This window comes from Marmota flaviventris, chromosome 6 (genome assembly GCF_047511675.1).
Source record: "Marmota flaviventris isolate mMarFla1 chromosome 6, mMarFla1.hap1, whole genome shotgun sequence".
Lineage (NCBI taxonomy): Eukaryota > Metazoa > Chordata > Mammalia > Rodentia > Sciuridae > Marmota > Marmota flaviventris.
The window spans coordinates 60,494,619-60,521,492 of record NC_092503.1 but is presented as its reverse complement, the minus strand read 5'-3'; the positions used below and the strand labels follow the sequence as shown (position 1 = coordinate 60,521,492).

At 32.6% G+C, this 26,874-nt stretch overlaps 1 protein-coding gene across 3 annotated transcripts in view; it reads left to right on the top strand.

Annotated features, from left to right (window-relative positions):
* Grik2 (glutamate ionotropic receptor kainate type subunit 2) overlaps positions 1-26,874 on the top strand; it is a 677,012-nt gene that overhangs the window by 610,828 nt on the left and 39,310 nt on the right. For all 3 annotated transcript variants that reach the window (XM_027928184.2, XM_027928185.2, XM_027928187.2), the window contains exon 14: positions 22,478-22,703. In XM_027928184.2, coding sequence (XP_027783985.1) covers positions 22,478-22,703 — 226 coding nt within the window. The remainder of the gene's footprint in view (positions 1-22,477; positions 22,704-26,874) is intronic.

Genomic DNA, 26,874 nt, shown 5'->3' with positions numbered 1-26,874 from the left:
CATTGAATATATTTATTCACTCATTTATTCATTTTTTCTAATTTATTTATTAAATGTCTATTATTTTCTACTATCTACCAGCCACTGTTTGAGGTAAGAAAAACTACAAGGATTTACAAAAATCTCTGTCCTTGTGAAGTTTATCCTCTAATAGGTGGAGATATAAAATGAGTTGAGACATAAATATAAAGAGGAAGTACAGAATATTCTACATAATCATTAAATGCTACAGATCACAAGCAAGAATAATATGGGTATATCTGTGGTAAAAGAAGAGTTGCAATTATACATAGGGCAAGTACTGGAAGTCTTCTGTAAGAGGTCATATGTGAGTGAAGAGCAGAGGGGCGCAAAGGAATGTGGCATATAGATATGCTGGGGAAGTATATTCCAGGAGGAAAAGGCAGCACAAAGTCCCTAGGTCAGAATATGGCTCACCTAATTTAAATGTACCCCAAATTAATGATGCATGTAATCACTGATGCAATTACTTTTTGCATATTCATGATTATTATGATCAGCTAGGCTTGTCAAGCCAGTGGATGGTGGCAATATTAGAATGGTTCATCCCCCATCTCTTCTCTCTAGATTCCAAATAAGGTCATTTATTTACTATTTAAAACATGATTGTGTAGCATGATTTAGCCCTGGTTTTGATCATCAGCACCACAGGGGAATACATGAAAAGTAGAAATGAATATTTATTTTGTGTTTGTTTTAATATATATAAGTTTTCAGTTATATAGGTGTGGGTATATGATGTGCATATATACATATACCTATTATCCTGAAATATTATGATGAAATTTAGAACACTTGGAGAAGTAATGACTCAGAGCAAGAAAATGATATTTTTTAAAAGAGTTTCAAATATAGAGCAATGTTACTGTTTGTGTTTTTGTTTTTTGTTTTTTTTGGCATTACTATTCAGAGTTGAGGATTTCATTTACACAGAAGAGTAAGAGACGCAGTAAAATTGGGAATGATTATTTTCAAAAGTGTGAATTACTTCTACTGTCTTTGTGTCATATCAGGCTTCATCAGTTTACGCTACATCTTGATGTCATTTGTTGTAGTAGTTATCACACCATGTTATAATTCTTAGTTTGAAAATGTGTTATAAGAACTGGATTTGGATTATTAAAGCATGAGTATGAACACTGTTGGAGTTGATTTTTCCTCTTTTTTAAAAAGAGAGAGAGAGAGAGAGAGAGAGAGAGAATTTTTTTAATATTTATTTTTAGTTTTCGGCGGACACAACATCTTTGTTTGTATGTGGTGCTGAGGATCGAACCTGGGCCGCATGCATGTCAGGTGAGCGCTCTACCGCTTGAGCCACATCCCCAGCCCATGGAGTTGATTTTTGAACAAATAAGAAGTTTCTCAGGACTTTTGATGAAGGGGAAGTTGTTGTACCCTTCAGCTAGTTCCTACTGACTTTAAGAAATTCTATAATTTGATTATAAATACATAAAGATTTGCTAGTTATACATACAACCAAGATCTGTACCTTGAAATCAGCAACAGTGAGAGTAAAGTCAGCAAATACAACAGATACAAATACAGCAAATAAAATCCAATACTACCAATTAGGACTACCCCACCACACACACACACACACTTTTCCAGAGGGTCAATGTTAAATATTTACTATTTCATTGCCAAAGAGAAACAAATGGGTACTACAATACTGTAAAAATTGTGGTAGCATACAGAAAATAAATATAAGACTATAGCAAAAGGAATTGACATGAGAATTTAAGTTTTTTCCAGGAAAGTAGCCATACTTTGTTTTTGGTTCATCTCTGCATGTACAGTGCCTGTCAAGGTCTGTATAACAACCTGGTTTTCAACAAATACCAGAATAGAAGAATAAGGGAATGAATAAGTAAGCAAGTGAATTATTGAATGGAATGAGCTCAAATTTAGCATAAAATTTTTGTGCCTCTGAGCCTGTTTTCCTGGAAAGGCCTGACATTGTAAGTCATGTTAATTAAACACCGTCCCTCAGCAAGGGCTCAGGGTGCATTTGCTAATTTGCCTATTAGACTGATGGAATCCCATTATAGGAAAAAAGAAAGAAGTAGCTTGTTTTCATATTCCTAAAACATTACAAATTATTTTAAATATAAAGTAATATATAAAAACATAGTGTATATATGTTACAATCATAACATATAGTCATTCTCTTTCTCTGAATATTAACTAGATTAACTTGAAAAGAATAAAGTTAGCTTCCTAAGAGATCTTGATGGTTTACCAAAATGACTTTAGAAGAATTTACTCATTTATTCTTCATGACATTTCTATGATTTTAGCAAGGAAATTTTTTATTAGATATGGCTGAGAAATTGTGGAGCTTTTAAATTCCTGCTTTGGCCCAGTGAAATGAAATTTCTTAATTGTATTTTCATTTGATCACATGGCAGTAAAATATATTGTTGATTGTTATTATTTATTAGAAAGGTAACATTTGTGCAGAAAAGTTTAGTGATGTCTCATTTAAAGAATAAAATGCAGTAACCAGGTGACTCATTATGAGGGATTCTGAGTGGTGCAGAATAAACTATCAAATACTGTTTCAGCCACCTATAAAACAAAAATTGTCATTAACTGCACCAAATGGTTTTAAACATGATGGCTGTCATATTATGCTCAGTTGAGCTGCTCTCTTTTCTTCCTCTATTAATTCATAGTAACACTGAGAAGAGAATTTCTATTTCATTGTCCTTGCCTTCAAATATCCTGTTTTAAGAGACTGCAGATGCTTTGAGATAGAACTGCCAAAATTATTCCAAGGACTGACAGGTTTGCTAACAACCAAATGCTTTTCAGATCACTGCACTAGACTCAGATTCACCTCTGATATGAACCACATATGGCTTCAGTCCTGTTTTCCTGAATTAATTCTAATTTCCTAGTGACCAAGGTCAGATGAGTCCAGATAGGGCTCAGCTGTTGTTACCTAGCACATATGTTCTAGTATTGTTGGTAATTTATTTACTGTAATAAAAAATTAAAATGCAAATCTCAGCCAAATTCTCCTTTACCAAGGGGACTTTGGTATGGGCTCTTCTCAAACCACATATTAAAAATTATTGCATATTAAATACATATTAAACCTCTCCATAGTAAAATAAGAAATACTATTACAGTACCAAATATCTAATATTTAGAACAAAATTGACCATAGGAAATTGATTAAAAATAATGAATTGATTAAGTGCCAAAGAGTACTAAATTTATTTTGGTAATTATGAAAAATTGATCAGAAATTTTCCTCTCTCCTTTTAGTAATTTTTGCATATTCATTTATGCACTAAATTTCAACTAATTCTGCCATATGTATAATAGTCAAAACATTTATTCCTGATTGTTTGATTTTAGACCAAAAGTGATTAAATGTGTTCTTTCAAATAAAAATTATTTTTAAAATTATTTGAAACTAGTTGGGGTGTTTGCTGCTGTTTTTGTTTGTTTGTCTGTTTTGTTTTGGTAGTGGAGACTGAGCCTACCGGCAATTTATCACTGAGCTACATCCATAGTTCTTTTTATTTTTATTTTGAGACAGGGTCTCACCAAGTTGCTTAGGGACTTGGTAAATTGCTGAGGCTGGCCTTGAACTTGCGATCCTCTTGCCTCAGCCTCCCGACTCTCTGGGATTATAGGCATGTGTCAATATGCATGGTCACCTACTTCATTTTTTAACAAGCCTGAATTGAAGTGAACACTTTAAATATTATGAATAATAATACATATTAAAATAGGTACACAATTTTCTCTGTATTATTGATGCTTTGTGGTTATGACATGTAAAACACAATGAAACTTACATTTCATTGTACATTTCATTCATGTAGACAAACTTTCTTCTGGAACATACTGAAGAAATTTTTAGCAATACTGTTACACTTCTTAATTCTAAATTCTTACTATCAAATATTGATAATGGCATTTTCTTTCAATTGTAGGCAGTCTGACAGGCTTATAATTAAGTAGAACCAATGAGCATAAGATGGTTTCTTAGTTTTAATTTGTATTTGACAGAAAGCAAAAGAACAAGTAGTTGAAATTTTCACTTGTGTATCTAAAGCAAAGATTTTGTTTAAGCTAAAAATATTCTTTAAAAAGAAAATGGTTTGTAGACTACTTTGCTCCCAGGAAGAGAAAAAGAGACATATGCAAGTGGCATGAATATCCCTACCTTATTTAAGCTCTTAAAACATTTTAGAGAGGATAAAAATAAAATTACAAGACACTTTTCTCATACTATATCTTAGTTCAAAAATTGTGTAAAATGTTCAAGTTTTTTCTCTAAAAATCTCTTAGTCATTTCAAATTTTCAAAGAGTAAAATAATTTTCAGGTAGCAAAACTTATTTAGAGTTATATCATAAATTAAACTAATATTTGTATATATTTTTAATCATTAGATATATGTTTACAAGACTCTATAAATTTAGATTGCATATTCTTTAGGTAGCACAAAATTTTTGGCAATACTGTTACACTTCTTATTCTTTTGCTATTTATTCTTGACAAGAATGTTTTATATTTTTGTTGATGTTACTCCATGAAAATTGCTTTTATAAGCGCACAGTGTCTTATGAACTGGTTATATTCGTTTTGTGCTGATGTAGCAAAAGCCAAATCAGCTTACAAGCCTCAGCATTTTGATAAAATAAACACTGCTAAACATTGACACCCCAAGTCCATCTAGAGTAACAGAAATGCCATTAATATGAGACAGATTTAAGAAAAGGAAGACTAGAAGAGAGAGAGAAAAAAATCTGAGTGAGAAAATAAGATGATTTTATTTATAAAATGTTTTAAAATGCTTTTCCCTTAGACTGCTGTGCTTTCAAATGTATTTTATGCAACATCTCTTAGATACGATATAAATTTATCTGTCTAAAGCTTTATGTACAGTATAAATTTAAAGATATTCTTTAAGAATGCCTTTCATTTCTGTTGAAGAAGTTATTTTTTTATATAATTACAAATATTCCGTTAAAAAAAAATCATAGGATAGATTCTATCTTACCTGGTAATTAAAAAAAACAAAAAAAACTGGCTAACCTTCATTTTCTCATCTCTTAAAGAAAGGAGCAGAACAACATGTACTATATTTTCCCCCAGTAATTCAAAGCAATTCAATGTATCATTTCCTTGGCTACACTTGGTATATCAGTTTCTCTATTATGCTGTAATTTGTCATAACTTCATTCTTTCTGTGCAGAAAATTATTTTATGATGTGCTTAGCTTAGTGTCTGTCTCATTCCTCTGGAATGAAATAATACATTCTTCTGGAAAGTCTTTCTTAATAAATTTAGACTCAGCAATGAGCAGGCCAGGCTGGGTCTGTGCGTCCTGAGTCTTTCCTGCTGTTTTGTTTTTGTCCTCATTTCTCCATGTCACAGAGGACCTTCAACAGTTTAGTCACTTTGTTCCTGCATGTGATTTTATCTGATTCCTAGGCTGTGATCAGCTGCTGATTCCTTGAATGAATCTAACCATAGTAACAAGAAATTGAGTAAAACATACTGCAAGTGGTTGTTTCAACATGTCAGAGTCATTCCAAAACTTATTATATCTTTTTTTTTTTTTTTTTTTTGACTAGGTCATTTTGTACATGGCTTTGATATTCAACATAAAAGTATTTGATTATTAACTTCATTTTAATTACCGCCTCATGAATCATAAATGAATTTTTATTTTTTATATTTAACTTGTGCAGCCTCCATCGATTAATTGACTTTAATCTTCAAGATCCTACAGTCCATCTTAAGAATGTGCAACAAGGTTCTATTTGATTAAAAATAAATATATCTGAGGCTTCTTATTTTCTCCTAATATAATAGATCTTACAGTGAAAGTATAATATTATGGGGCTAGGATTGTGACTCAGTGGTAGAGCGTTCACCTAGTATGTGTGAGGCCCTGGGTTCCATCCTCAGCACCACATAAAAAATATAAGTAAAATAAAGATATTGTGTCCAAATACAGCTAAAAAAATAAATATTAAAAAAAATAAAGTATAATATTATGTGTGTTTAAAATAAACATTTTGAAATCAAAGGTCAAGTCAGTTGAATATTTTAAAATCTTGGTCATTCTGCTGATGAAACCCACATTATTAGGAAATCCATGTCATTTTTCTAGCTTTATTGGGGTAAAATTGACAAATAAAAATTACATGTATTTTTACATGGATAAATGATGAGTATAATCAAGCTAATGAAAACATATCCATATTTTTTTTTGTATTTTTTCCTGGTAAGGAACATTTCAGATCTAATTAGCAAATTTTAAGTATGCAATTCAGTACAGCTACAGTATAACTTTAGTCACCATGCTAAATGACATATGCCCAGGACAGAAAGACAAATACTATTTGATCTCACTTGTATGTGGGATAGAAAAGTCATTCTTATGGAGGCAGGGAGTAGAATGGTGGTTACCAGAGATGGGGTGGAGAGGGAAAAAGGAAGATGTTAGTCAAAGGAATCCTGTGTTATTGATTTTTCTCTTTATCTGACATTTTAAACCCTTCTTTTCTTTTGAGCTGTCTCCCCATTGGCATTTAAACATGTTCAAATCTCTTCAATCTGAAAATCTTAGTTGAATGAAAATATTCTCTCTACTGGTCTTGATCTCCTCTTCTTCAAAGTCTTACTTTTTTTGTTGTTGTTTTTTTGCACTTCCTGGCATCAATACTGATTACTCAAATCCTTCCTGAATTCACTTCAATGTGACTTCTAAGTGCTTCACTTACCTCAAAATAATATTTTGTTTGGGCAAATGGGCATAAGGATTGAACCCTGGGCCTTCTATCACTGAGCTATGCTCTCATCCTTTTTTTTTTTTTTTTCTTTTGAGACAGGGTCTTGTGAGTTTCCCAATCTGGCCTCAATTGTAAGATCCTCCTACCTCAGTCTCTTCAGTCACTGGAATTATAGGAATGCTCACAATATTTGGCTCTATACACTCTTAATAACCAAGGAGTCCTCTATTACCAAATTCAAAGTTCTCTTTGAGTTTTTTTTTTTTTTTTTTTTTTTTTTTTTAAGATGACTGAGGTTTAATATGTAAGTATTAAGTCTTGCTTTCTGAAGAAAGCATTCCTTTACAATGAAACTGTGCCTACATGCTCTTTCTAATAGAATAACATCATGGAATAATTTCCATTGAATAATTAACATGTGATAGTTATTTACCCATTTTAACAAAAAATTTTCCTTACAATAACCACACAAAGCTGGTATTACTCTTCTTATTTTAGAAATTAGAAAACAGAATAGCTCCTTTAAAAAAAAAGACAAATAGTGAAGACTGGATGTAATCTAGAATTACTTGACTTTTGTTCCTAGTTTTCCATGTTTTATCACGCCAGCCTCCAAGATATTGCAGCTATAGAGGCTCTTTGAGTTTTGTTTTGGATTTGTTTTTTGTTTTAGCAAAATCACTTTAAGTGATGGGTGCCTCACTGAACTTCCTCTTACCTTGATTTTTGTAGCACTATAGTTCTCAGTTTTTCTTCACTCATCTGTGTTCACTTTTTTATGTCTGATGTGCAGACTTTGCCTTTTACTCAAGCCATTGAAATTCAAAATTCCACAAGATTGTATATTAGGATTCATTTTTTCCTCTATTTTTTTCTCTTCCATCTACTATTTTGTCATCTGTTTCTAACATGAATTCAAAAAGTTCTGACTTTGCCATTGAACTTCAGCCTTATATAACTAAGTTCACATGACAGATCCATTTGGATATTCCTCAAGCACTTCAAATTCATAACTTATGATCTCTCTATCCCCAGACTTACCCTTCTTTTAGCTTTCTCTCTCAGAAAAACTCAAGTTTAAACCACAGACCACAGGTTCACTTAATCTAAAACTTTTCTGCTGTCTGTGTTACAAAAACTGACTTATGTAATGGTGGTGGGTGGGGGGAGGTGGCACAGGCACACCATAAACGTCTCTTGGATTTCTAAAGATTTCCTATCTCCTGGGGCAAGTATTGCTACTTATCTGGACTGAAGCCGTGTGCTCTTAAACAGTCTTAAGCTACATCCATCTTTGCCACCACGAATCCATTCTGTAAAAATTCTCTTCAAAATGTAAGTTTGATTCCATCACTCATCTCCAGTCAGCTTCAAATGCACTTTTCCTATGATAATGGTAAGTATCTATGTGTTCTTGCTTGTTAAGTTCTTGTGATGCCTGGAACCTAGTTAGTATTGATAATATTTTTGCCTAAACCTTCAACGTAATTCAGTAAATATATTTTACATAAAAGAACATATTGGCCCCATGAAACAAAAATTCAACTGGGAAAAGTTAAACAGGTAAGGACTATATTTAAAACTATATCAGTAAGGGAAAAAGAGGCCCAACTCTGCTGCAACTCTGGAGAGAGTTTAAGGTGAAGATGAGGTATTTTATTATGATTGGGAAAATTTTTACATCTGGATGGGGTTAGGGGATAATGACAATCTGTGTTTGATAAATGGCCTATTCAATAAAATAAAATAAACTTCCTCCTGAGTTCAACAGAAGGTAGTTTCACCCAGTGAATGGCCTCTATCATTCTGCAGAGACTGGAAAACAGAGATGTTTTTACCTTGATGAGTACATTTCCTTAAGGTGACTCCTCAGGCACTTGAGGAAGAAATCCTGGGTGGTAACACTGAGGAGCTTTCAAAAATATTTACATCTCAAAGGGACAAAGAATTTATAACTACAAAATTGCTAAAGTAAATGATCTGAGAAAAGAGAAGGGAAAGACTTAGACTATAAGACCCTCTGAATTATAAGGACCAGCCTGAGATCTGGTACTTTGAGGCAGTTAAGAGCTTGTCTAATATTTAGAAAGTTGAGGAAACCCTTAAGGCCATCGTGGTCCCCCTAATTCATTTTTCTATCATTTTTCTAACACTATCTTCTTGACTCTGGTGTCCCTGCCAGAGTATCTCCTTCTATTATATAACCCATCAAATTTTTGTCCAGGGTAGCATCCCCCTTCTTCTTTCTTTTCTTTTTTTTTTTTTTGTTTAATGAATAAGTTGTGGATATGCACAAACGTAAAATTTGCTGTGGTATATTCATATATGTACTTAGGAAAGTCAATCAGATTGACTCCACTCTTCTTTTCTTCCCTATTTGCATACCTCCTCCTTTTCCCTCATATGCTCTTTAATCCACTGATCTCACTTTTATTTTCATGATATCCTCTACCTTTTCTTCTTTTCTTTCTTTTTTTTTTCTGTTGTTCCTTATTTTGCTCTAGCTTCTACTTATAAAAGAAAAGAGAAAACATTTGACTTTTGACATTTTGGGTCTGGCTTTTTTTACTTACATGATGTTCTCCAGTTCTATCTGTTTACTAGAAAATGCCATAAATAATTTCATTCAACTCTATGGCTGAGTAAAACTCCATTGTATATATTTTATAATTACCACATTTTCTTTTTCCATTTGTCTTCTAACAGACACGTAGATGGTCCCATAGCTTGGCTATTGTGAATTTTGCTGCATCCCTTATAGTATGCTAATTTTAGATCTTTTGAAAATAGACTTGGGGAGTAGGATAATGGATTATATGGTGATTTCATGCCTAGGTTTTGAGGACTCTCCATACTGCTTTCTAGAGTCGTTGTATTAATTTGTACCCAACTACAATATATGAGTGTACCTCTTCCCGGCATCCTTGCCAACATTTATTATAATTTATATTCTTGATAATTGTCATTCTGACTGGAGTGGTATGAAACCTCAATGTAGTTTTGGTCTGCATTTCTCTGATTGCCAAAGGAGTTAAACATTTTTTCATATATTTATTGGCCATTTTTATTTCTTCTTTGAGAATAGTTTGTTTAGTTCTTTTGCCCATTTACTGATGAGATGATGATGATGATGATGATGATGATGATGATGATGATGATTTTGCTATTAAGTTTTTTGAGAGTTCTTTATATGTATTAATGCCCTGTCAGAGGAGCAGCTGGCAAAATCTTCTCGCTTTCTGTAGGTTCTCTGTTCAAGCTCTTAATTGTTTCTCTTGCTATGCAGAAGCTTTTTAATTTGATGGATTCTACCTAGTGATTCTTGATCTTATTTCTTGAGCTTTATGACTCTTGTTTATTTTAAACATTTTTAAATTTATTTTAATTAGTTATACATGACAGTAGAATGCATTATGCACTTTGATATATTGTACATAGATTGAATATAATTTCTTATTTTTCTGAGTGTACATGTTACAGAATGGAGTCACATATTTACATACAGTAATAATATCTGTTTCATTCTACTATATTTTTCTATCACCACATCTCCTCCCCTTCCCTCCTTTCACTTCCGTCTACCTAATCTAAGATAACGCTATTCTTCCCTAGTGCCTGCTGCCTTATTGTGAATTAGAATCTACATATTAGAGAAAACTTTCGGCCTTTGGTTTTGTAGGATTGGCTTACTTCACTTAGCATGATATTCTCCAACTCCAACCATATACTGGCAAATGCCATAAATTTACTCTTCTTTAAAGCTGAGTAATATTCCATTGGGCATATATGCCACATTTTCTTTGTCCATTCATCTATTGAGGGACACCTAGGTTGGTTCCATAGTCTAGCTATTGTGAACTGAGCTGATATAAACATCGATGTGGCTATGTCACTGTAGTATGCTGATTTTAAGTCCTTTGGGTATAAACCAAGGAGTGAGATAGCTGAGTCAAATGGTGGCTCCATTTTCAATTTTCTGAGGAATCTTCATACTGCTTTCCATAGTGGTTGCACCAATTTGCAGTCCCACCAGCAACATATGAGTGTACCTTTTTCACCATTCCTCGCCAACATTTATTGTTGCCTGTATTCTTGATGATTGTCAAGAATCTTGTTAAAGAAGTCTATGTCTGTTCCAGTGGAAGTGTTGGGCCTACATTTTCTTCTAGTAGTTGCAGAGTTTCTGGTCTAATTTCTAGGCTTTTGATCAGCTTTGAGTTGATTTTTGTGCAGGGTAAAATGGATCAATTTTCATTATTCTATACATGGATATCCAGTTATTCCAGTGCTATTTGATAAAAAGGTCACATTTCTTCAAAACATGTTTTTGGCACCTTTTTCAAGTACCAGATGGAAGTATCTATGTGGGTTTATCTCTGTGTCTTCCATTCAGTTCCACTGGTCTTCATGTTTTGTCTTGTTTCCACTAAAGTACTTTTAATCCTATGGCTCTGTAGTATAAGTTAAGGCCCTGTGTTGTGATGCCTTCATCATCACTCTTCTTGCTCAGGATTATTTAGATTATTCTGGATCTCTTATTTTTACCAAATGTATTTTATTTTATTTTATTGCATTTCATTTCATTTTACTGGGATTGAATTCAGGGGCACTTAACTATTGAGCCATTTCCCCAGCCCTTTTTAATTTTTATTTTTATTTTTTTTTTATTTTGAGATAGAGTCTTGCTAAGTTACTTTGGGCCTTGCTAAATTGCTGAAGCTGGTTTTGAACTTTTGATCCTCCTGCCTCAGCCTCCCAAGTCACTGGGATATAATGTGTATGTGATATAAGGTGTGTTCCACCGTGCCTGGCCCAATTGAATTTTAGAACTGCTTTTTCTACTTCTGTGAAGAATGTCATTATATTTTCATGGAAAGTGCATTAAATCTTTATAATTCTTTTGGTATTATGGACATTTTGATAATATTAATTCTGCTATCCAAGAACATGGGAGGTCTCTCTTCTCTTCTAAGTTCTTCTTCAATTTTTTTCTTATGGGTTCTGTAGTTTCCATGTAGATGTCTTTTACCTCCTTGGTTAGATTTATTTTTAGTACTTTTTTTTTTGGTTATTGTAAATGGAATAGTTTTTCTAATTCTTTTGCAGCAGATTCATTATTAGAGTATAGGAAAGTGATTGATTTATGTATGTTGATCTTGTATCTTGCTATCATGTTGAAATTGTTCATCAGCTCTAGAGGTGTTCTAATGAATTTTTGAGGGTTTTTTTTTGGGGGGGGTGGGCGGTCTTATAAATATAGGATCATATTGTCAGAAAATAGAGATAATTTTACTTCTTCTTTTCCCCTTTGTATCCCTGTAATTTCCATCTCCTACCTGATTGTTCTGGCTCGATTTTCAAGTACTATGTTGAATAAGAGTGGAGAGAGTGAATATCCTTGTCTTGGTCCTGTTTTTAAAGGAAATGCTTTCAGTTTTTCTCCATTTAGTATAATGTTGGCCTTGGCTTCATGATTCAATTAGGTAGGTTATATAGAAATGTATCAATATGTTAAGATTTTCTGGCATATTCAAGAATGAAGTTTCAAATGCTCTGGATTTCAATAGTGTCTGTGATGATAGCTCCTTTTATTTTTCGTGTTATTTTGTTATTTATGGCCTTCTTTCTAGTTTTCTTAATTTGACTAAGGGCTTATCAATCTTATTTTCTTTTTGTCAAAGAACCAATTCTTTCATTGATCCTTTGTATCCTTTGTATTGTTTTTATTCTCAATTTCATTGATTTTAATTACTTCCTGTGTTCTTCTGATTTGGATATTAGTTTATTCCTTTTTCCCCCCCTAGGGCCTTGAGGAGGAATGTTAGATTGTTTATTTGGTATATTTCTATGTATTTAATATAAGAACTTAATTATGTATACTTTCCTCTACTGTTATCATAATGTCCCAGAGATTTTGATATATGATATCGCTATTTTCATTTGTTTTTAAGAATTTTCGATTTCTCCACTAAATTATTTTGAAATTCATTTTTCATTTTAAAGTGTATTATTTAATCTCCAGGTATTGGAATGGTTTCTGTTTTTCATCTTATTGTTGATTTCTTATTTCACTCCATTATGATCTGATAGGATACAAGGAATTACTCCTTTTTGTTTCGTATTTGCTAATATATACTTTACGCCCTACTATATGGTCCATGTTGGGGAATGTTCCATGTGCTGCCTAGAAGAAGGTGAACTCAGTTTTCAATAGATGAAATATTCTGTAGATTTGCGTTAGTTCCATTTGATGAATAGTATTTTTTAGTTCTGAAGACTCTTTACTTAATTTATGTCTGGATGACCTCATTAAAGTTGAGAGTTGTGTTGAAATCACCCAATATTTTTGTAGTGATATCTATTTGATTGTTTATAATGAGAAATATTTGTTTTATGTACATGCATGCATCATTGTTTGGGACATAAATGTTTCAATCATTTTGTCTTGTTAGTTGATTCCCTTAACTGCTATGAAGTTACCTTCTTTGTCTCTTCTGATTTATTTTTGCTCAAAGTCTAGTTTGTCTAATAAGAGAGTAGCTACCCCAGTTGCTTTTACTTTCTGTTTTTGCATCCTTTCACCTTTAGTCTGTGGATATCTTTGTATCTAAGGTGAGACTTTTGTAAATAACATATGGTTGGGTTTTTTTTTTTAATACGATTTAAAATCCATATCTCTTAATTTTAGTATTTAGACAATTTACATTTATCATTAGATAGATGATTTTCATTCCTGCCATTCTGATATATAATATTTATTTCAGACTTAATTCTTCTTTAATTGACTATTTTTCCAGTGTAATTCATTTCTATGCTGTTTTTCATTTTTATTTTTTCATTTCATCTACATGAAATATTTCATTAAGCATATTTTATAGTGCTGGCTTAGTGGTTATGAATTCTTTTAGTTTCTGCTTATCATGAAATATTTATTTATTTTTTTAATTCTGAAGGATAATTTTTCTGGATATAGTGACCTTGTTTGGCACCTGTTTTCTTTTTGGTCTTGGTGTATATTATTCCAAACCCTCTTGGCTCTTATGGTCTGGGTTGAGAAATCAGTTGAAATCCAAATTGGTTTATCTATAAATGTGACCTGTTTTTGTTTTTGTTGTTGTTGTTGTTTGTTAAGCTTTTAAAATTCTATCCTTATTCTGCATATTAGTCATTTTGATTGTAATGTGTCTTGTAAAGGATTTTTGAAAATCTTGCCCACTTGGAGTCCTACATGCATCTTGTATTTGGATTTGCATCTCATTCCTAAGATTTGGAAAGTTTTAAAATATTATTTCATTGAAGATTTTGTGAATTTCTTTTGTTAATATGTTAGACCCTTTTTATATCCCAATGTTTCTCAAATTTGGACTCCTAATGTCATAGATTTCTTGAACATTAAGAACTTTTCTTTAGTGTTGACTTTAATTTAAATATTATTTACTTTATCTTTAAGACTTGAAAATCTATCTCCAAAATATTCTATTGGTGATGCTTTCCATTGAATTCTTGATTTGATTTATCAATTCTTTTATTTCCAGATACTATTTGGGTCTTTTTGAGAATCTCTCTTTATTGAAATAATTGTTTACTTCCTGTATTTTCTTTCTAAGTTTATTTCATACATCTTTTTAGATCATTAAACATTTTAGCTATGAACTTTCTAAATTTTTTATCCAATATTTCCTCCACTGTGGTGTCCACGGGGTCAGTTGTTGAAATGTTGTGGAATATTTATTTCCTTATTTTTTTACTGATTGTATGTCTATCCATCTATTGGAATGATCATAACTTCTTCCTTTATGCAAAGGACTATTTTGTGTGCTTCTTTCTCTTAATAGGCTTAGATTGGGCAAATATCAGATCCTGATATTTTCCCTTATTGTGTGTCTTTTGCTATTTCAAGAATCAGCACCACTTTGAGAGAAGACACTGAATCCTCCCGATTATAATCAAAGCCATGTATATCCAACCTTAGAAAAACAAGCAAACAAACAACAACAACAACAAAAAAAAAAACTTGTTCATACTGTTCTCCACATTTCCTCTAATCTAGTGATAAACTTGTAGTAATGTTCTGAAAAAGTTGAAAAATTAGTTACTCAATATTGTAAAATTTATAACATCATAAGTGGCTGAAAAGAAGAGGAGAAAATGGGCAAAAGGAGAAAAATAAGAAAAAAAAGGACAGAACATAATAATACACACAAAGTTTAAAAGAATAAAAAGATGCATGGGGGTGGTGAATTTGAACAATAACAGGTGATGTAAGAGGGAAAAGAGGGTTTAAGAGGAGCAAGTGTAAACCTGAGCTAGGAAAGCAAAAATGTAGAGAATGATTCTGCTTAATGATAATCAAAAACTCATTAATGATAATGATTTTAAACATTAAAAGAAATACAATCAAATGATTCAAGGGTACAGTATTAAATACTAGGGTAACAACTATCAAATAAAAATGAAAAATGATATTTATGTGATCAAAGTTGATGTTAGAGCTATTTTTAGTAAACCATGCCAAGATGAAGAAAATTCTTGTTGAGTCTTGGTTTGGATTTTATGGGAACTTTGGATCTTTAGAAGACGTCCATCACTCTTTACCTTTGGCTTCCCCCACATGTGCTGGGGCATAGGAACCACTTACCTGGTTGCTATAGACCTCCCACAAGGTAGTTATCATATATGTCAGCCCAGGGGAGTGAGGCTGGATGCTTAGAGTGTATGGTATTGTGTCTATTTTCTATATCAATACTGTGCCTGGCTCTGGGCTGTCACTCTGACTGCCACAGGTCACCACATATCTGTTCCCCTCCACAGGTCCCCTTCAAATTGGCATGTAGCATGGTGGCTGTCTGCAAGCATAGGCTTTGTGGTTATGGCTTCTCTGTGTGTGGTCTATGGTACAGAAGGCTTCTCACTGATGGACACAGATCACTAGGGTACTGTATCTACTTTTAGGAAAGAGACTCAGCCAGTTACCCTGGTTCTAACTCCTGCTATTTAAGGTTGTGAACTGCAGCTTCTGCTCCAATTTGATAGCTGGGACAGAGGCAGCCACCCCATCCTGATCTAAACTCCTACTAGTTGCATCCATGAATCATGAGCACCTTCCCTCTCTAATGTCCAGAACTTATACAGAAATCCCACCTGTTTCCAAACCCCCACGTATCGTGGCTATGCATCACAAGCGTTGTCCTCCTCCACTGCCAGGAACCAAGAATGCTTTGCCACCTAGTTATGCACTTGCACTTCCCACCATTTAGACTTGTGGGCATCTACTCTGTCTCTACTCAGGCTCCTGGTGGAGGCTGTGAAGTGTTCTGGGTAAAATGAGCACTTACTAAATGGGTCTGCTCCACTCTACTTGTTTGTAGTGAGGGGAAGGAACTATAGTGACCTTCAGCTTCAGTGACTTTCCTTTACAGGTTCCTTCTAGGCAGATTATTGAGATTTACCACTGCAGGATGTTGGCTGTGGTTATACTTGTTGCTATCTGAAGGTGGGGAAATGCTGTGCTGATTTAACTTCTTTTCTGAACACTGGCCAGCTCTGGTCTCCCTGAAATGGCTGTCATGCCCAGCATAGCTTTCTGTCCCAAATTTGGGTTTATTTGCTTGATCTTCAATGACCCCGCTGCTCCTGTCACATTTTTATTTAGTCTGCTTTGCTTCCCAGCTGTTTTAAGTGAGTGAACTTACACTTGAACTCTCCCTCTCTCTGTTGACTCTTCTCCCTCACCCCATCCTGGTTTGAGTTCAAGGTTAGGAAGTTCTGCCCTTCTTTTTCCCCTGCTCTAGAAATTAACCTCAAGGCTCTCCAGGTCTCAGGCTGTCAAATATTGGGTCTTAGAGCATTTATTCTCTCACCTACCTCTCCTGTCAGATGTTCCTTTTCTCCTTCCTTTCTGTGCTATAAAGGGGTTGGGATCACCATCTTGCTCTGCTCGACCATCTTCCTCTCCCGCTTGGGTAGCATCTCTTAAGTGCTTTCTCTCAGTCTGAATCTTATTTATTATCACTATTATTATTATTTTTGGTATCAGTGATTGAACCTAGGGGTTCTTAACTACTGATCAACACACCCAGCCTTTTTTCTTTTCCATTTATTTATTTATTTATTTATTTATTTATTTATTTTTAAACAGGGTCTAACTAAATTGCTTGGGGTTTTGCTAAATTACTGAGCAGGCCTTGAACTTGGGAACCTCCTACCTCTGCCTCCTGAGTTACTAGGATTACAGGAATGCATCATCATGCCTAGCAAGAATATTCTCAATCTCTTCCATCTCAGAATGACTCTTTAAATAGCTCTTCCTTTTACTTTCTTCTTTCTTTCTGATATTTAAATTTTATTCTGTTCTATCAATTTTCTTCAAACCCACCTTGCAGTACTTCAGTTGAGATTTCTATTTTTTCTATCAGATTTTAATATGATTTTTCTTTGAGTGTGGTTTCTTTCAATATAATTCATTTGTTGGTTTCACATTTAATATCATTTACTTCTCTGAATACATTTAAACCCCCTCCCCCTTTTTTGACCTTTATATTTCATGTTAGAGGCTCTCCTCAAATATATTATTTTCCTTTTATTTATTTATTTTTTTAAAAACAGGGTCTAATTAAATTGCTTGGGGTTTTGCTAAATTAATTATTATCCTTAGCTATTTGATCCCATTGTATATATTTGAAAAGGGTAACTGCAAACCTGGGTTCTTAGTCAAGACTGAAAAACTGAGACTGAGCTGTATTCTGAGGTATGTAGTGGGTCTTTCACTTGTGAAACCCACTGTTTGTGTGTTTTGGTAGAGTAAGGTAGTGCACTATTCAAGAATATGTACCCTGTAGCTACCATTACCCTGTTTGAATTATGGTTTGGCCACTAAGTAAGAATGTGGGTTTTGGCAAATTATTGGCATCTTTATGTTTTGATTTTTTCATTGTAAAATGAGGCAAAAAATGTCTACTTAATAGAATTCTTATAAAATATAAATGATTTAGTATTTAAAATAATTTAGAATAATCTGGTGGCAAGTTCTATTATAGTCAGTATTATTATTATTGATAATACTTCATATCTGTAGCTGTTCTGTTTTGCCTGAAAAATGTCTATTATTCTTCTGGAGAACCTCTAGGGCCCAAGACAGGCCTCAATGGTCTAATATCATTTAAGATTTCAATTTATTATTTCTGGTTTCAGTATGGCCTCCTCTGGCTCAACTGTGTCCAGTATATTCTGGATCTCTGGACTTCTTGCTTGGTAGGATGGCACAGTCACCATGCTGCTCATAAACAGGCTCTAATGCATGAACTGTTTTAAACTGTCTTTCCAGTAAAGTCTACTTCTGTTTGATTCATGTTCATTCTGACCAATCTTTGGAACTTTGCGTTGGGGGTAGATATTGAATTCTAAAAGTTGGTTGGTCAATAACATTTCATCTACCTACATTCCAGCTGTCCAAATTACATTTTTATTACAACTTTTCCTAATCTGTTTCATCTTAGTTTTGTGCCATAAGAGAGAGAGAGAGTGTGGGTATTTACCCTTTGTCAGAGTTGTTGGTAATTTTTTTAAAAATGTTTTTACCAATAAAAATAAGTGTTCCCCAAACAGGAGATGAACCTGCGCCGTGGCATTCTCCATTGAAGTCTAACCATGAGACCCTTTGCAATTTTTTTTTAAGACAAACAATACAAAAAGATTTGTCAGTATTACATTCTTGTTATAAAAATATTTAAAATTGCAAAACACTTAACTGCTGCATAGTATGTTTACATATGTTGTGTTATTTAATCTTCAAAATTACCCTGTGATTCTGTCAGGTATCATTTGAGTATTATGTGACTTGGAATTGGAGAGATTAAGTAGCTTGCATAAAAGCATATATTAAATTAATAGGAGCTGTAGAAGTAGTGATCATTACTTCTGATTCAGCCCTACTCTCCTCTGAATTTATGTTAACTGTTACATAAGTGAAAGTAATCAACTATTTATCAGCAGTCAGGTTTATAGAGAATAAAACACTCTAAACTTTATATTTGGTGTATATATATATTATATATATTATAAGTCATATTTAAATGTAAAGAATTAGAGCTCATCATATTAAAAGAAATAAGTCAGGTTCAGTAAAACAAGTATCATTTGTTTTCTCTCATATGTGGAAACTGGAGAAAAGACAAGATAGGTGAAGAGAGACTATTAGAGAAGAGGACTGGTGTCAGGAGGAGGAGTGAGGGGAGGTTAAGGGGATTAATTGAGGTGACAGAAATGATAAAATGTTATATGCAGGCATAAACATACCACAAGGAAACCCATGATTCTATATAATTGATGTGCATTAATAAAAAAAAAATACTGCCTTAGAAAAAAATGTAAGGTTTTCAGTAAAATTCATGCTATGTAGACTTTTGTTCATTACCCTGTGATTCACTGTAAACCTTTTATTCTTAAAAGTAATAGAAGTAGAATTGTTGAAAGATGTTAAGAATTAGTTCTCTTTTCCAAGTTTCTGTGAAAATAGGTAAGAGTCAAATAACTTAATAGATCTGAATTTCAGAAAATTTCTTTGATTCATATAAAATGTCTGGGGAAGATGACTGTGGATCATACAAATATGATTAATCTTTGTGCAAGAGAGGTTAAATGATACAAAACTGGAAGTGTATATTTTATTTAATACAACCTGTAGAGTAATACAAGTCAGAAAACAGCCATCCTTGAAATTCTAATACTTCCTCTTTCTAGTATCTTGAACCTACACATAGAAATCTAAAGCAAACAGTGACCTTGCACATATGTACAACATGCATGTACACACACAAGCACATCCCAGTTTGCAAAGGCAGTGGCTGCTTATAATCCTATCTTCCATGGTATTTCTGCACAGAGTTGTGTTTTATAGCTGGTGTTAGGCAATTTAAATAAGTAAATGGGTTAAATTAAAAACTATAGTTGAACAAGTGAACAAACCACAGAGACATAATGTTAGAAGGATACCTCTACATACTCAGTGTCTGGCTTGTGACCAGAAGATCATCAGATTTCTTAAATTGCCTTTTTATTTTTATTAGGAGAAACAAACCAATTTGAGTGACTTTTCTTGGCAATGTTAAGAATAAGAATATATATATATATATATATATATATATATATATATATATATATATATATATATATATATCTCTTCTTCAGACAGGAAGGACGATAAAAGAAACTACAAAAATTATAGACAATAGATCCTTGAAAATAAGCAATTAATAAGAGATGATGAAGAGATGATGGAAGGTAGAAATTACTAGTTTAAGAACAAGTATGGATAGTGCTGTCTGGGAAGTGCTCAGAGAAGTGAAAAAAAAATCTCTCTAGTAAAATATTTCAAGAATTTTAAATGAAAAACAAGTGATTTGTAAAAGTGTTATTTTGCAAATGAAATTTTAATATTTTAGATTATATGTTTCAAAAATAAAAAATACTTGAAGCTAGTTTGCTGGTATTCATTCGAACTAAAAAGTTTTGATGTGTTTTCCACATGACTACAAAAATTTCAGAATGGATGCATTCATGTAGCCATATATAATTTAAATACCTTCTTTAAATTGTTTATGTTGTGTAAATGGTGTTTAGGCAATATGGTGCTTCTGATGCTATTTGATGATTAGTGACATTGTAATCATTATGTTTCCCTTTTATTTGGAACAAAAATGCTAGTCTTCCAGGTTATTTCAATAATATCAACAATGGATTGAATATATCATAAAATGAAAATAAAATAACAAATTGCATTTGTTGCTGATGTTCTTATAACCAAAACAAAGGAGATAAAGTAGGCAATTTTGTAGACAATATAGGTAAAAATAACTTATATGCTTTCTTAAACTTTGACCTGATTTTGGTTTCAGGGATACCATGTTATGATATCAAACTATCACTATCCTTTGAAAATGTTACTTTAAAAATTGTCAAATAATGAATGTGAATCTTTAATTATAAAATTTTTGTGTAATATAATTTGTAGAATTTTGTTTATCTACTATCAGTCACTAAATAGAAAACTGTGTCCATTTTATTTCTTCATATAATACCCTTTCAATGTGCAGAGCTGTAATTTTTATTTTATTTTTGCCTTTAGACCTCACTCAATCCAAAATATTAGGAGAAAAATACTTCATTGTCTAAAGAAAATGAACTTGTGCTAGCCATATTCATCATCTTCATTCTGATACTAATTTGAAAAGACAAATGAAGCTGAAAAATCTCATTATTGATCACAATGATCTAAATAAGAATTTCATCATAACCTTAATATTATTCATATTTGCCTTTTCTAGTCTCAATATCACATTATTTTCCTTGAAGCAACACAAGAGCATTGTTTCTCAAACATGTATTCTTGTCAATCTTATGCCAGGGGCTTTAACTGCATCCTTTCAGATGTTAAGCCATTCATTTTAGCCTGTTTTAGAGTTCAGTAAAGAGCAAATATTTTTCTTTTCTAACCCTCTTTTAGTCCTAATGCTGTCTTTTTAAAAATTCGTTATAAAATACTTGTTGTAGCTTTATTTTTTCCAATAAATTATGAGTGGTTTCTTCTGATCTCATCACTGAAATAGTGGCATAATTTTTTTTGAGTATTGTTGTGTGCCTTCCTTTTCATGGTTATAGTGCTAAAATAACTTTGATGACTTTCCACACATAGAAATGAAAGAACACTTGAACTCTGAAAATAATTGCATATCTATTTGTTCAAAAAAGGTTTGACATTTTTATGGACAATGCAACCAGTGTGATGAATATCTCCTTGGTGTTTATAACATCAGTAGTATTTTTTTTTTTTGTATTTGTATAAGAATTGAATGAGGATAGGTTTTCAGAGTTGAACTTTCAATAAGCAGATGCTAACCTTTTTCATGTTTATGCTTTACTAGAGCTTCTGAACAAAACTCATTTCTTTCCATTAATAATGAAATTCCAGCGAAGCCCTACTGAGAATTTTCAGTTGGTTATAAATCTATTCAATTTTATTGGTCCAGGGATTTTTAGTTAGTTAGTAGGCCTGAGTGATAGATTTTTGTTTGTTTTTAGGCAGACTAAAAGAGGTTCTGTGGTGGCCAGATTGTGTCTCAGTGGAAATGGAGTCATTCTTATTTGTAACCTTATTTCTAAGAAATTCTCCTTGTCTCTTCAATCTATACCTTTGTGTATCCTTGGGGGTCCATGTGACATCTGTGTTATTCTCAAGCAGATTGGTGAAAAACAAAAATTCTTGCAGTCTGACTGTCAATTCATGTCCAGTTTTTGTCTCTTCTAAATTTGATGTTATAATAATGTTGAAAAATAAAATGACACACATAAGATACTCATGAAATATGCAAGCATAAAGTACACTTATTGATCTTTTTTTTCTTTTATTTGTTACTTCTATGATTTGCCAACTTGAATTTTTAAAATAGCAAGATATTTTCAATGTGTTTGTTAAAGGAATACTTATTATACCTGGAAATGTGATGAGGGATTTCTATGAGAAACCTTTTAATACATATTTTGATTTTATTAGGTGTTAGGTATTTCTGTGAGTGTTAATATAATAATTGGGTGGTATGAGTAAATTAAATGTAGTCACTTGTGTCTGAATATTGTAAGATCACATGAAAACTAAGAGGTATCTTTCTTATCATTGAAGTACATTTTATTTTCCCCCAGAAATCAAAAATCTCCACATATGACAAAATGTGGGCCTTCATGAGTAGCAGGAGGCAGTCTGTTCTGGTGAAGAGCAACGAAGAAGGGATCCAGCGAGTTCTGACCTCTGACTATGCTTTCCTAATGGAGTCAACAACCATTGAGTTTGTTACCCAGCGGAATTGTAACCTGACACAGATTGGAGGCCTCATAGACTCCAAAGGTTATGGTGTTGGCACTCCCATGGGTAGGTTGTATGTCAACCACTTGATTTTTCTTCATTAATCTTAGCTGCTAGGAAAAGGGGGTGAGGGGGAATAGGGCCTCCACTTATGCAATGAAGAATTTTGTTTTTACTGATTGTGTCTTGTCAATTTTTTTACTGCATAAAAGTAGCATCACAATTTGGACCTATGCTTCAAAATGGTAAGTAAATAAGAAAAATAAATCCTACCAAATGCTCTGTAGCCATTATTACTGTAACATTGTTATAGTAGCCACATTGTTCTCAATCTTGCATTTTGAAAAAGTTTTATGAATCAAAAAAGGTTTTTGAAACAATTTCTTTCACAATCGAGGCTTATGACCATTATTTAACTTAGAGTTAACTAAAAGAATAAGGCAAAAATGGTTCTTATGAATTACTATGTTAATTGTTTCACTTAAAAAAGGTTCAAATAGCAGATTTAAAAAAAATATTTGTTCGAGTTAGTTATACATAACAGTACAATACTTTTATACACTTTGATATATCATACATAAATGGAGTATGATTTTTCATTTTTCCAGCAGATTTTTTTATCAGTGAAATACCAAGAATGTTTAACATCAAAGATAATTGTTTTTACATCCCCTGTTACACATGATGAAGTAATTTTCATTCATAATAATAAAATGAAATAAAAGAATAAAAATGTTTAAGTAAGGTATGGTGTCACATGCCTGTGATGTGTGAACTACTCAGGAGACTGAGATAGGAGAATTGTTGTGAGTCCACAAGTTCAAGAACAGCCCAGGCAAGATCCTGATTCATTAAAAAAAAATCAAATTTTCATATACAAATATACATTTACAAACATATATAAATATTTACATATATAAATCTCTGTCTACATATATAAGTTTTTCCTACCCAAATAAAATATATGAGCATATATTTTGTTATAAATAAATAAGTAAATAAATACAATATTACAGTACATGTATCCATGTGGAGGCAGAATAATGGTTGCCCAAAGATGTCCATGTTCTCATCCCCAGACCCTATGGACATATTACTTAAACGGTAAAAGAACTTTGTAGCTGTTATTGAATTAAGGATTTTGAAATTGAGAGATCATCCTGATTAACCAGTTAGGTGCAATGTAATCACAAGATTCCTTATAAGAGGTAGTCAGGAGTGTAGAGTCTCAGTTAAATGTGATTATAAAAGAAGAGAGAGCTGGGGTTTCAGCACAGTGGTAGAGTGCTTACCTAGCATGTGTGAGGTACTGGGTTCCATCCTCAGTACCACATAAAAATAAATAAATAAATATCCATCAACAACTAAAAAAAAAAAAAAAAAAAAAAAACAGAAAAGAAGAAGAGATAAAGAAGAGAGGCAGAGGAAATATAATAGATAAAATGCCTACTGTTGACCTTGAACAGGGTGCCATAAGTCAAGAATGCAGTTGACCTTTAGAATTTGGAAAAGGCAAGGAAGCAGATTTTTTTTTCCCAGATGACATAGAAAGAACATAGCCCTACAGAGACATCAATTTTAAGATTTCTGACCTCCATAACTGTGAAATGATACAATGTGTTTTGTTTTAAGCAACTAAGTTTATGGTTAATTTGTTACAGCATCAACAAGAAACTCATTGTACAAAACCAAAATATAATGTTCAGCATATTTTAATTTCATCAGTGTTTTTTTTAAAGAAAAAGGAAAACACATACTCATTAGCCTATCACAAGAAGTGAATAACATATTTTTAAGCTCTAGCTTCTACAAGTTTTTGATGGCTTTTTAAAAATAAATTATTGTATGTTTATGTAAGTATTTTAGCCATTTTTTGGTATATCTTCACTCATAATTTTATTACTTTTAATTTGGAAAAGTTTCTTTCACTTGAATCAGCAGATATGCAGAATAGAAAGTTGCTCAAAGATTTATCAAAATATCATTTTATAATAAACCTCCAAATTTAAAATATTATCCATATCTTTGCTCCTTTAGGATCTTTTATAATAACTTTTAAATGCCTGGAGGTCCAAAAATTGCACCATATTGACCTCACCAAAAAAAATTAATATTAATTCTTCTGAAATTCATTATGGCTCAAAGTAGTATGAAATGGACCTGAGAAAATTTCAAGACACTAATTCATGTAATACTACAGATGTCTTCAGGATTCAAAAGTGATTGCACAGTCACTTAAGGAAAAAAAAAATACTAGGCATGGCAGTACATACTGGTAATCCCAGGGGTTCAGGAGGCTGAGGCAGGACTATTGCAAGTTCAAAGCCATCTTCAGCAATTTAGTGAGGCCTCATGCAGCTTAGCAAGACCCTGTCTCAAGATAGAAAAAAAATAAGAATAAAAAGGGCTGAGAATATGGCTCAGTGATTAAGTGCCCCTGGGTTCAATCCCTAGTACAAAAACGAAGAAACAAACAAAACAACAACAAACAAACAAAAAAGCAGCCATGAAAAATAAGTCTTGACTTCCTATTGCCAAACATGCAAGTGTATCTGAGGCCCCATGTACTGGGAGTTCAACATTATTATGGGAATTTTCCCATTTAATTTTCAAATATAATGCAATGTTTATGAAAGAATAAGAAATACTTATATACTAATTTGAAGTTCAATAAGAGTTTACCAACAATTGTTTAGAACTTTAAATTATGAAATATATTTTGAAGGAGGACTATTTTATCTTTAACATATTTCGACTAGCTAGTGCAAGGTGATAATTGACAATATGATAGTGATTTAATTCTCCATGAAAATTATTCCTTTTTTGTGTGCTGGAGAAAGACATCCCAAAGATGTGTCCTTGTTATGCTAGGTTTAAATATTAATTTAAAAGTATGACAATTAATTTTAATATATGTTGACATAAAAATTTATAGATTTCTCACAATTATAGTTTGAGGAAGTTATTTTTATGTGCTAAATTAAATCCTTATTGAGAATTATTGGCCCCGTTGTGTGTTCATGGAGTATTCAAACTGTGGCATTCTCCATAGTTAGGTCTAGAAAAGTCCTTTCCTTGAGTAAAAATTATATAGTAAGCTCAGAAATTTTAAGTTACTATATTATTTATTTGGAATTTGTGATGTGCAACATATTTGTTAGTGCATACTCAGGAGTCTTGGAATGTGCTAGTAGTATCACTGCATATCATTCAGTATTCTGATATTTCATCCTCTAAAGTCTTCTCCAATGACTTTCTTTAATGCTCTTTAGTTTTCATGGTATAGGTTTTTCACCTCTTTAGTTAGATTGATTCTCGAGTATTTAATTAATTTATTTATTTATTTTGAGGCTATTGTGAATGGGGAAGTTTTCCTAACTTCTCTTTCTGAAGGTTCACCACTGATATATAGAAATGTGTTTGATTTATGGGTATTGATTTTATATCATGCTACTTTGCTGAATTCATTTATTAATTCTAGATGTTTTCTGGTGGAGTTTCTTGTATCCTCTATGATAGAATCGTGTCCTCAGCAAATAGTGATAGTTTGAGTTTTTCTTTTCCTATTTGAAATCCTTTAATTTATTTTCTCTGTCTAATTTCTCTTGACTAGAATTTCAAGGACTATGTTGAATAGGAGTGGTGAGAGAGGGCTTCCCTGTCTTGTTCTAGTTCTTAGAGGGAATGCCTCCAATTTTCCAATTTATCTCCATTTAGAAAAATGTTAGTTGGCCATGGGCTTAGCATAGATAGTTTTTCTCGTGTTCTGAACATGAGAGGGTGTTGTATTTTATCAAATGCTTTTTCTGCATCTATTTAAATGATCATATGACTTTTATCTTTAAGTCTATTGAAGTGATGAATTACATTTATTGATTTCCTTATGTTGAACCAAACTTGCACCCCTGGGATGAACCCCACTTGATCATGATGCACTCTTTTTAATATTTTTTGAAAGCTATTTACCAGAATTTTATTGAGAATTTTTGCACTTCTGATATTCTGGACTTAGATTTGTCATTGTCTTCTTGGAAAAGTCACTTAAAATTTTTGAATTCTACGTTCCTTTTGTTTTAAAAGAAGACTCATTCTCCCTTTGTTCCTTAGGATGCCCTGAACTCCTTGGCTCCAGTGATCCTCTCCTTCAGCTACCAGAGTAGTTAGGCCTAGACACCTACTCCATTACACCCAACTAGGTTCCTTTCCTTTAACTAGTAAAATAATAGAGTTGTACTAT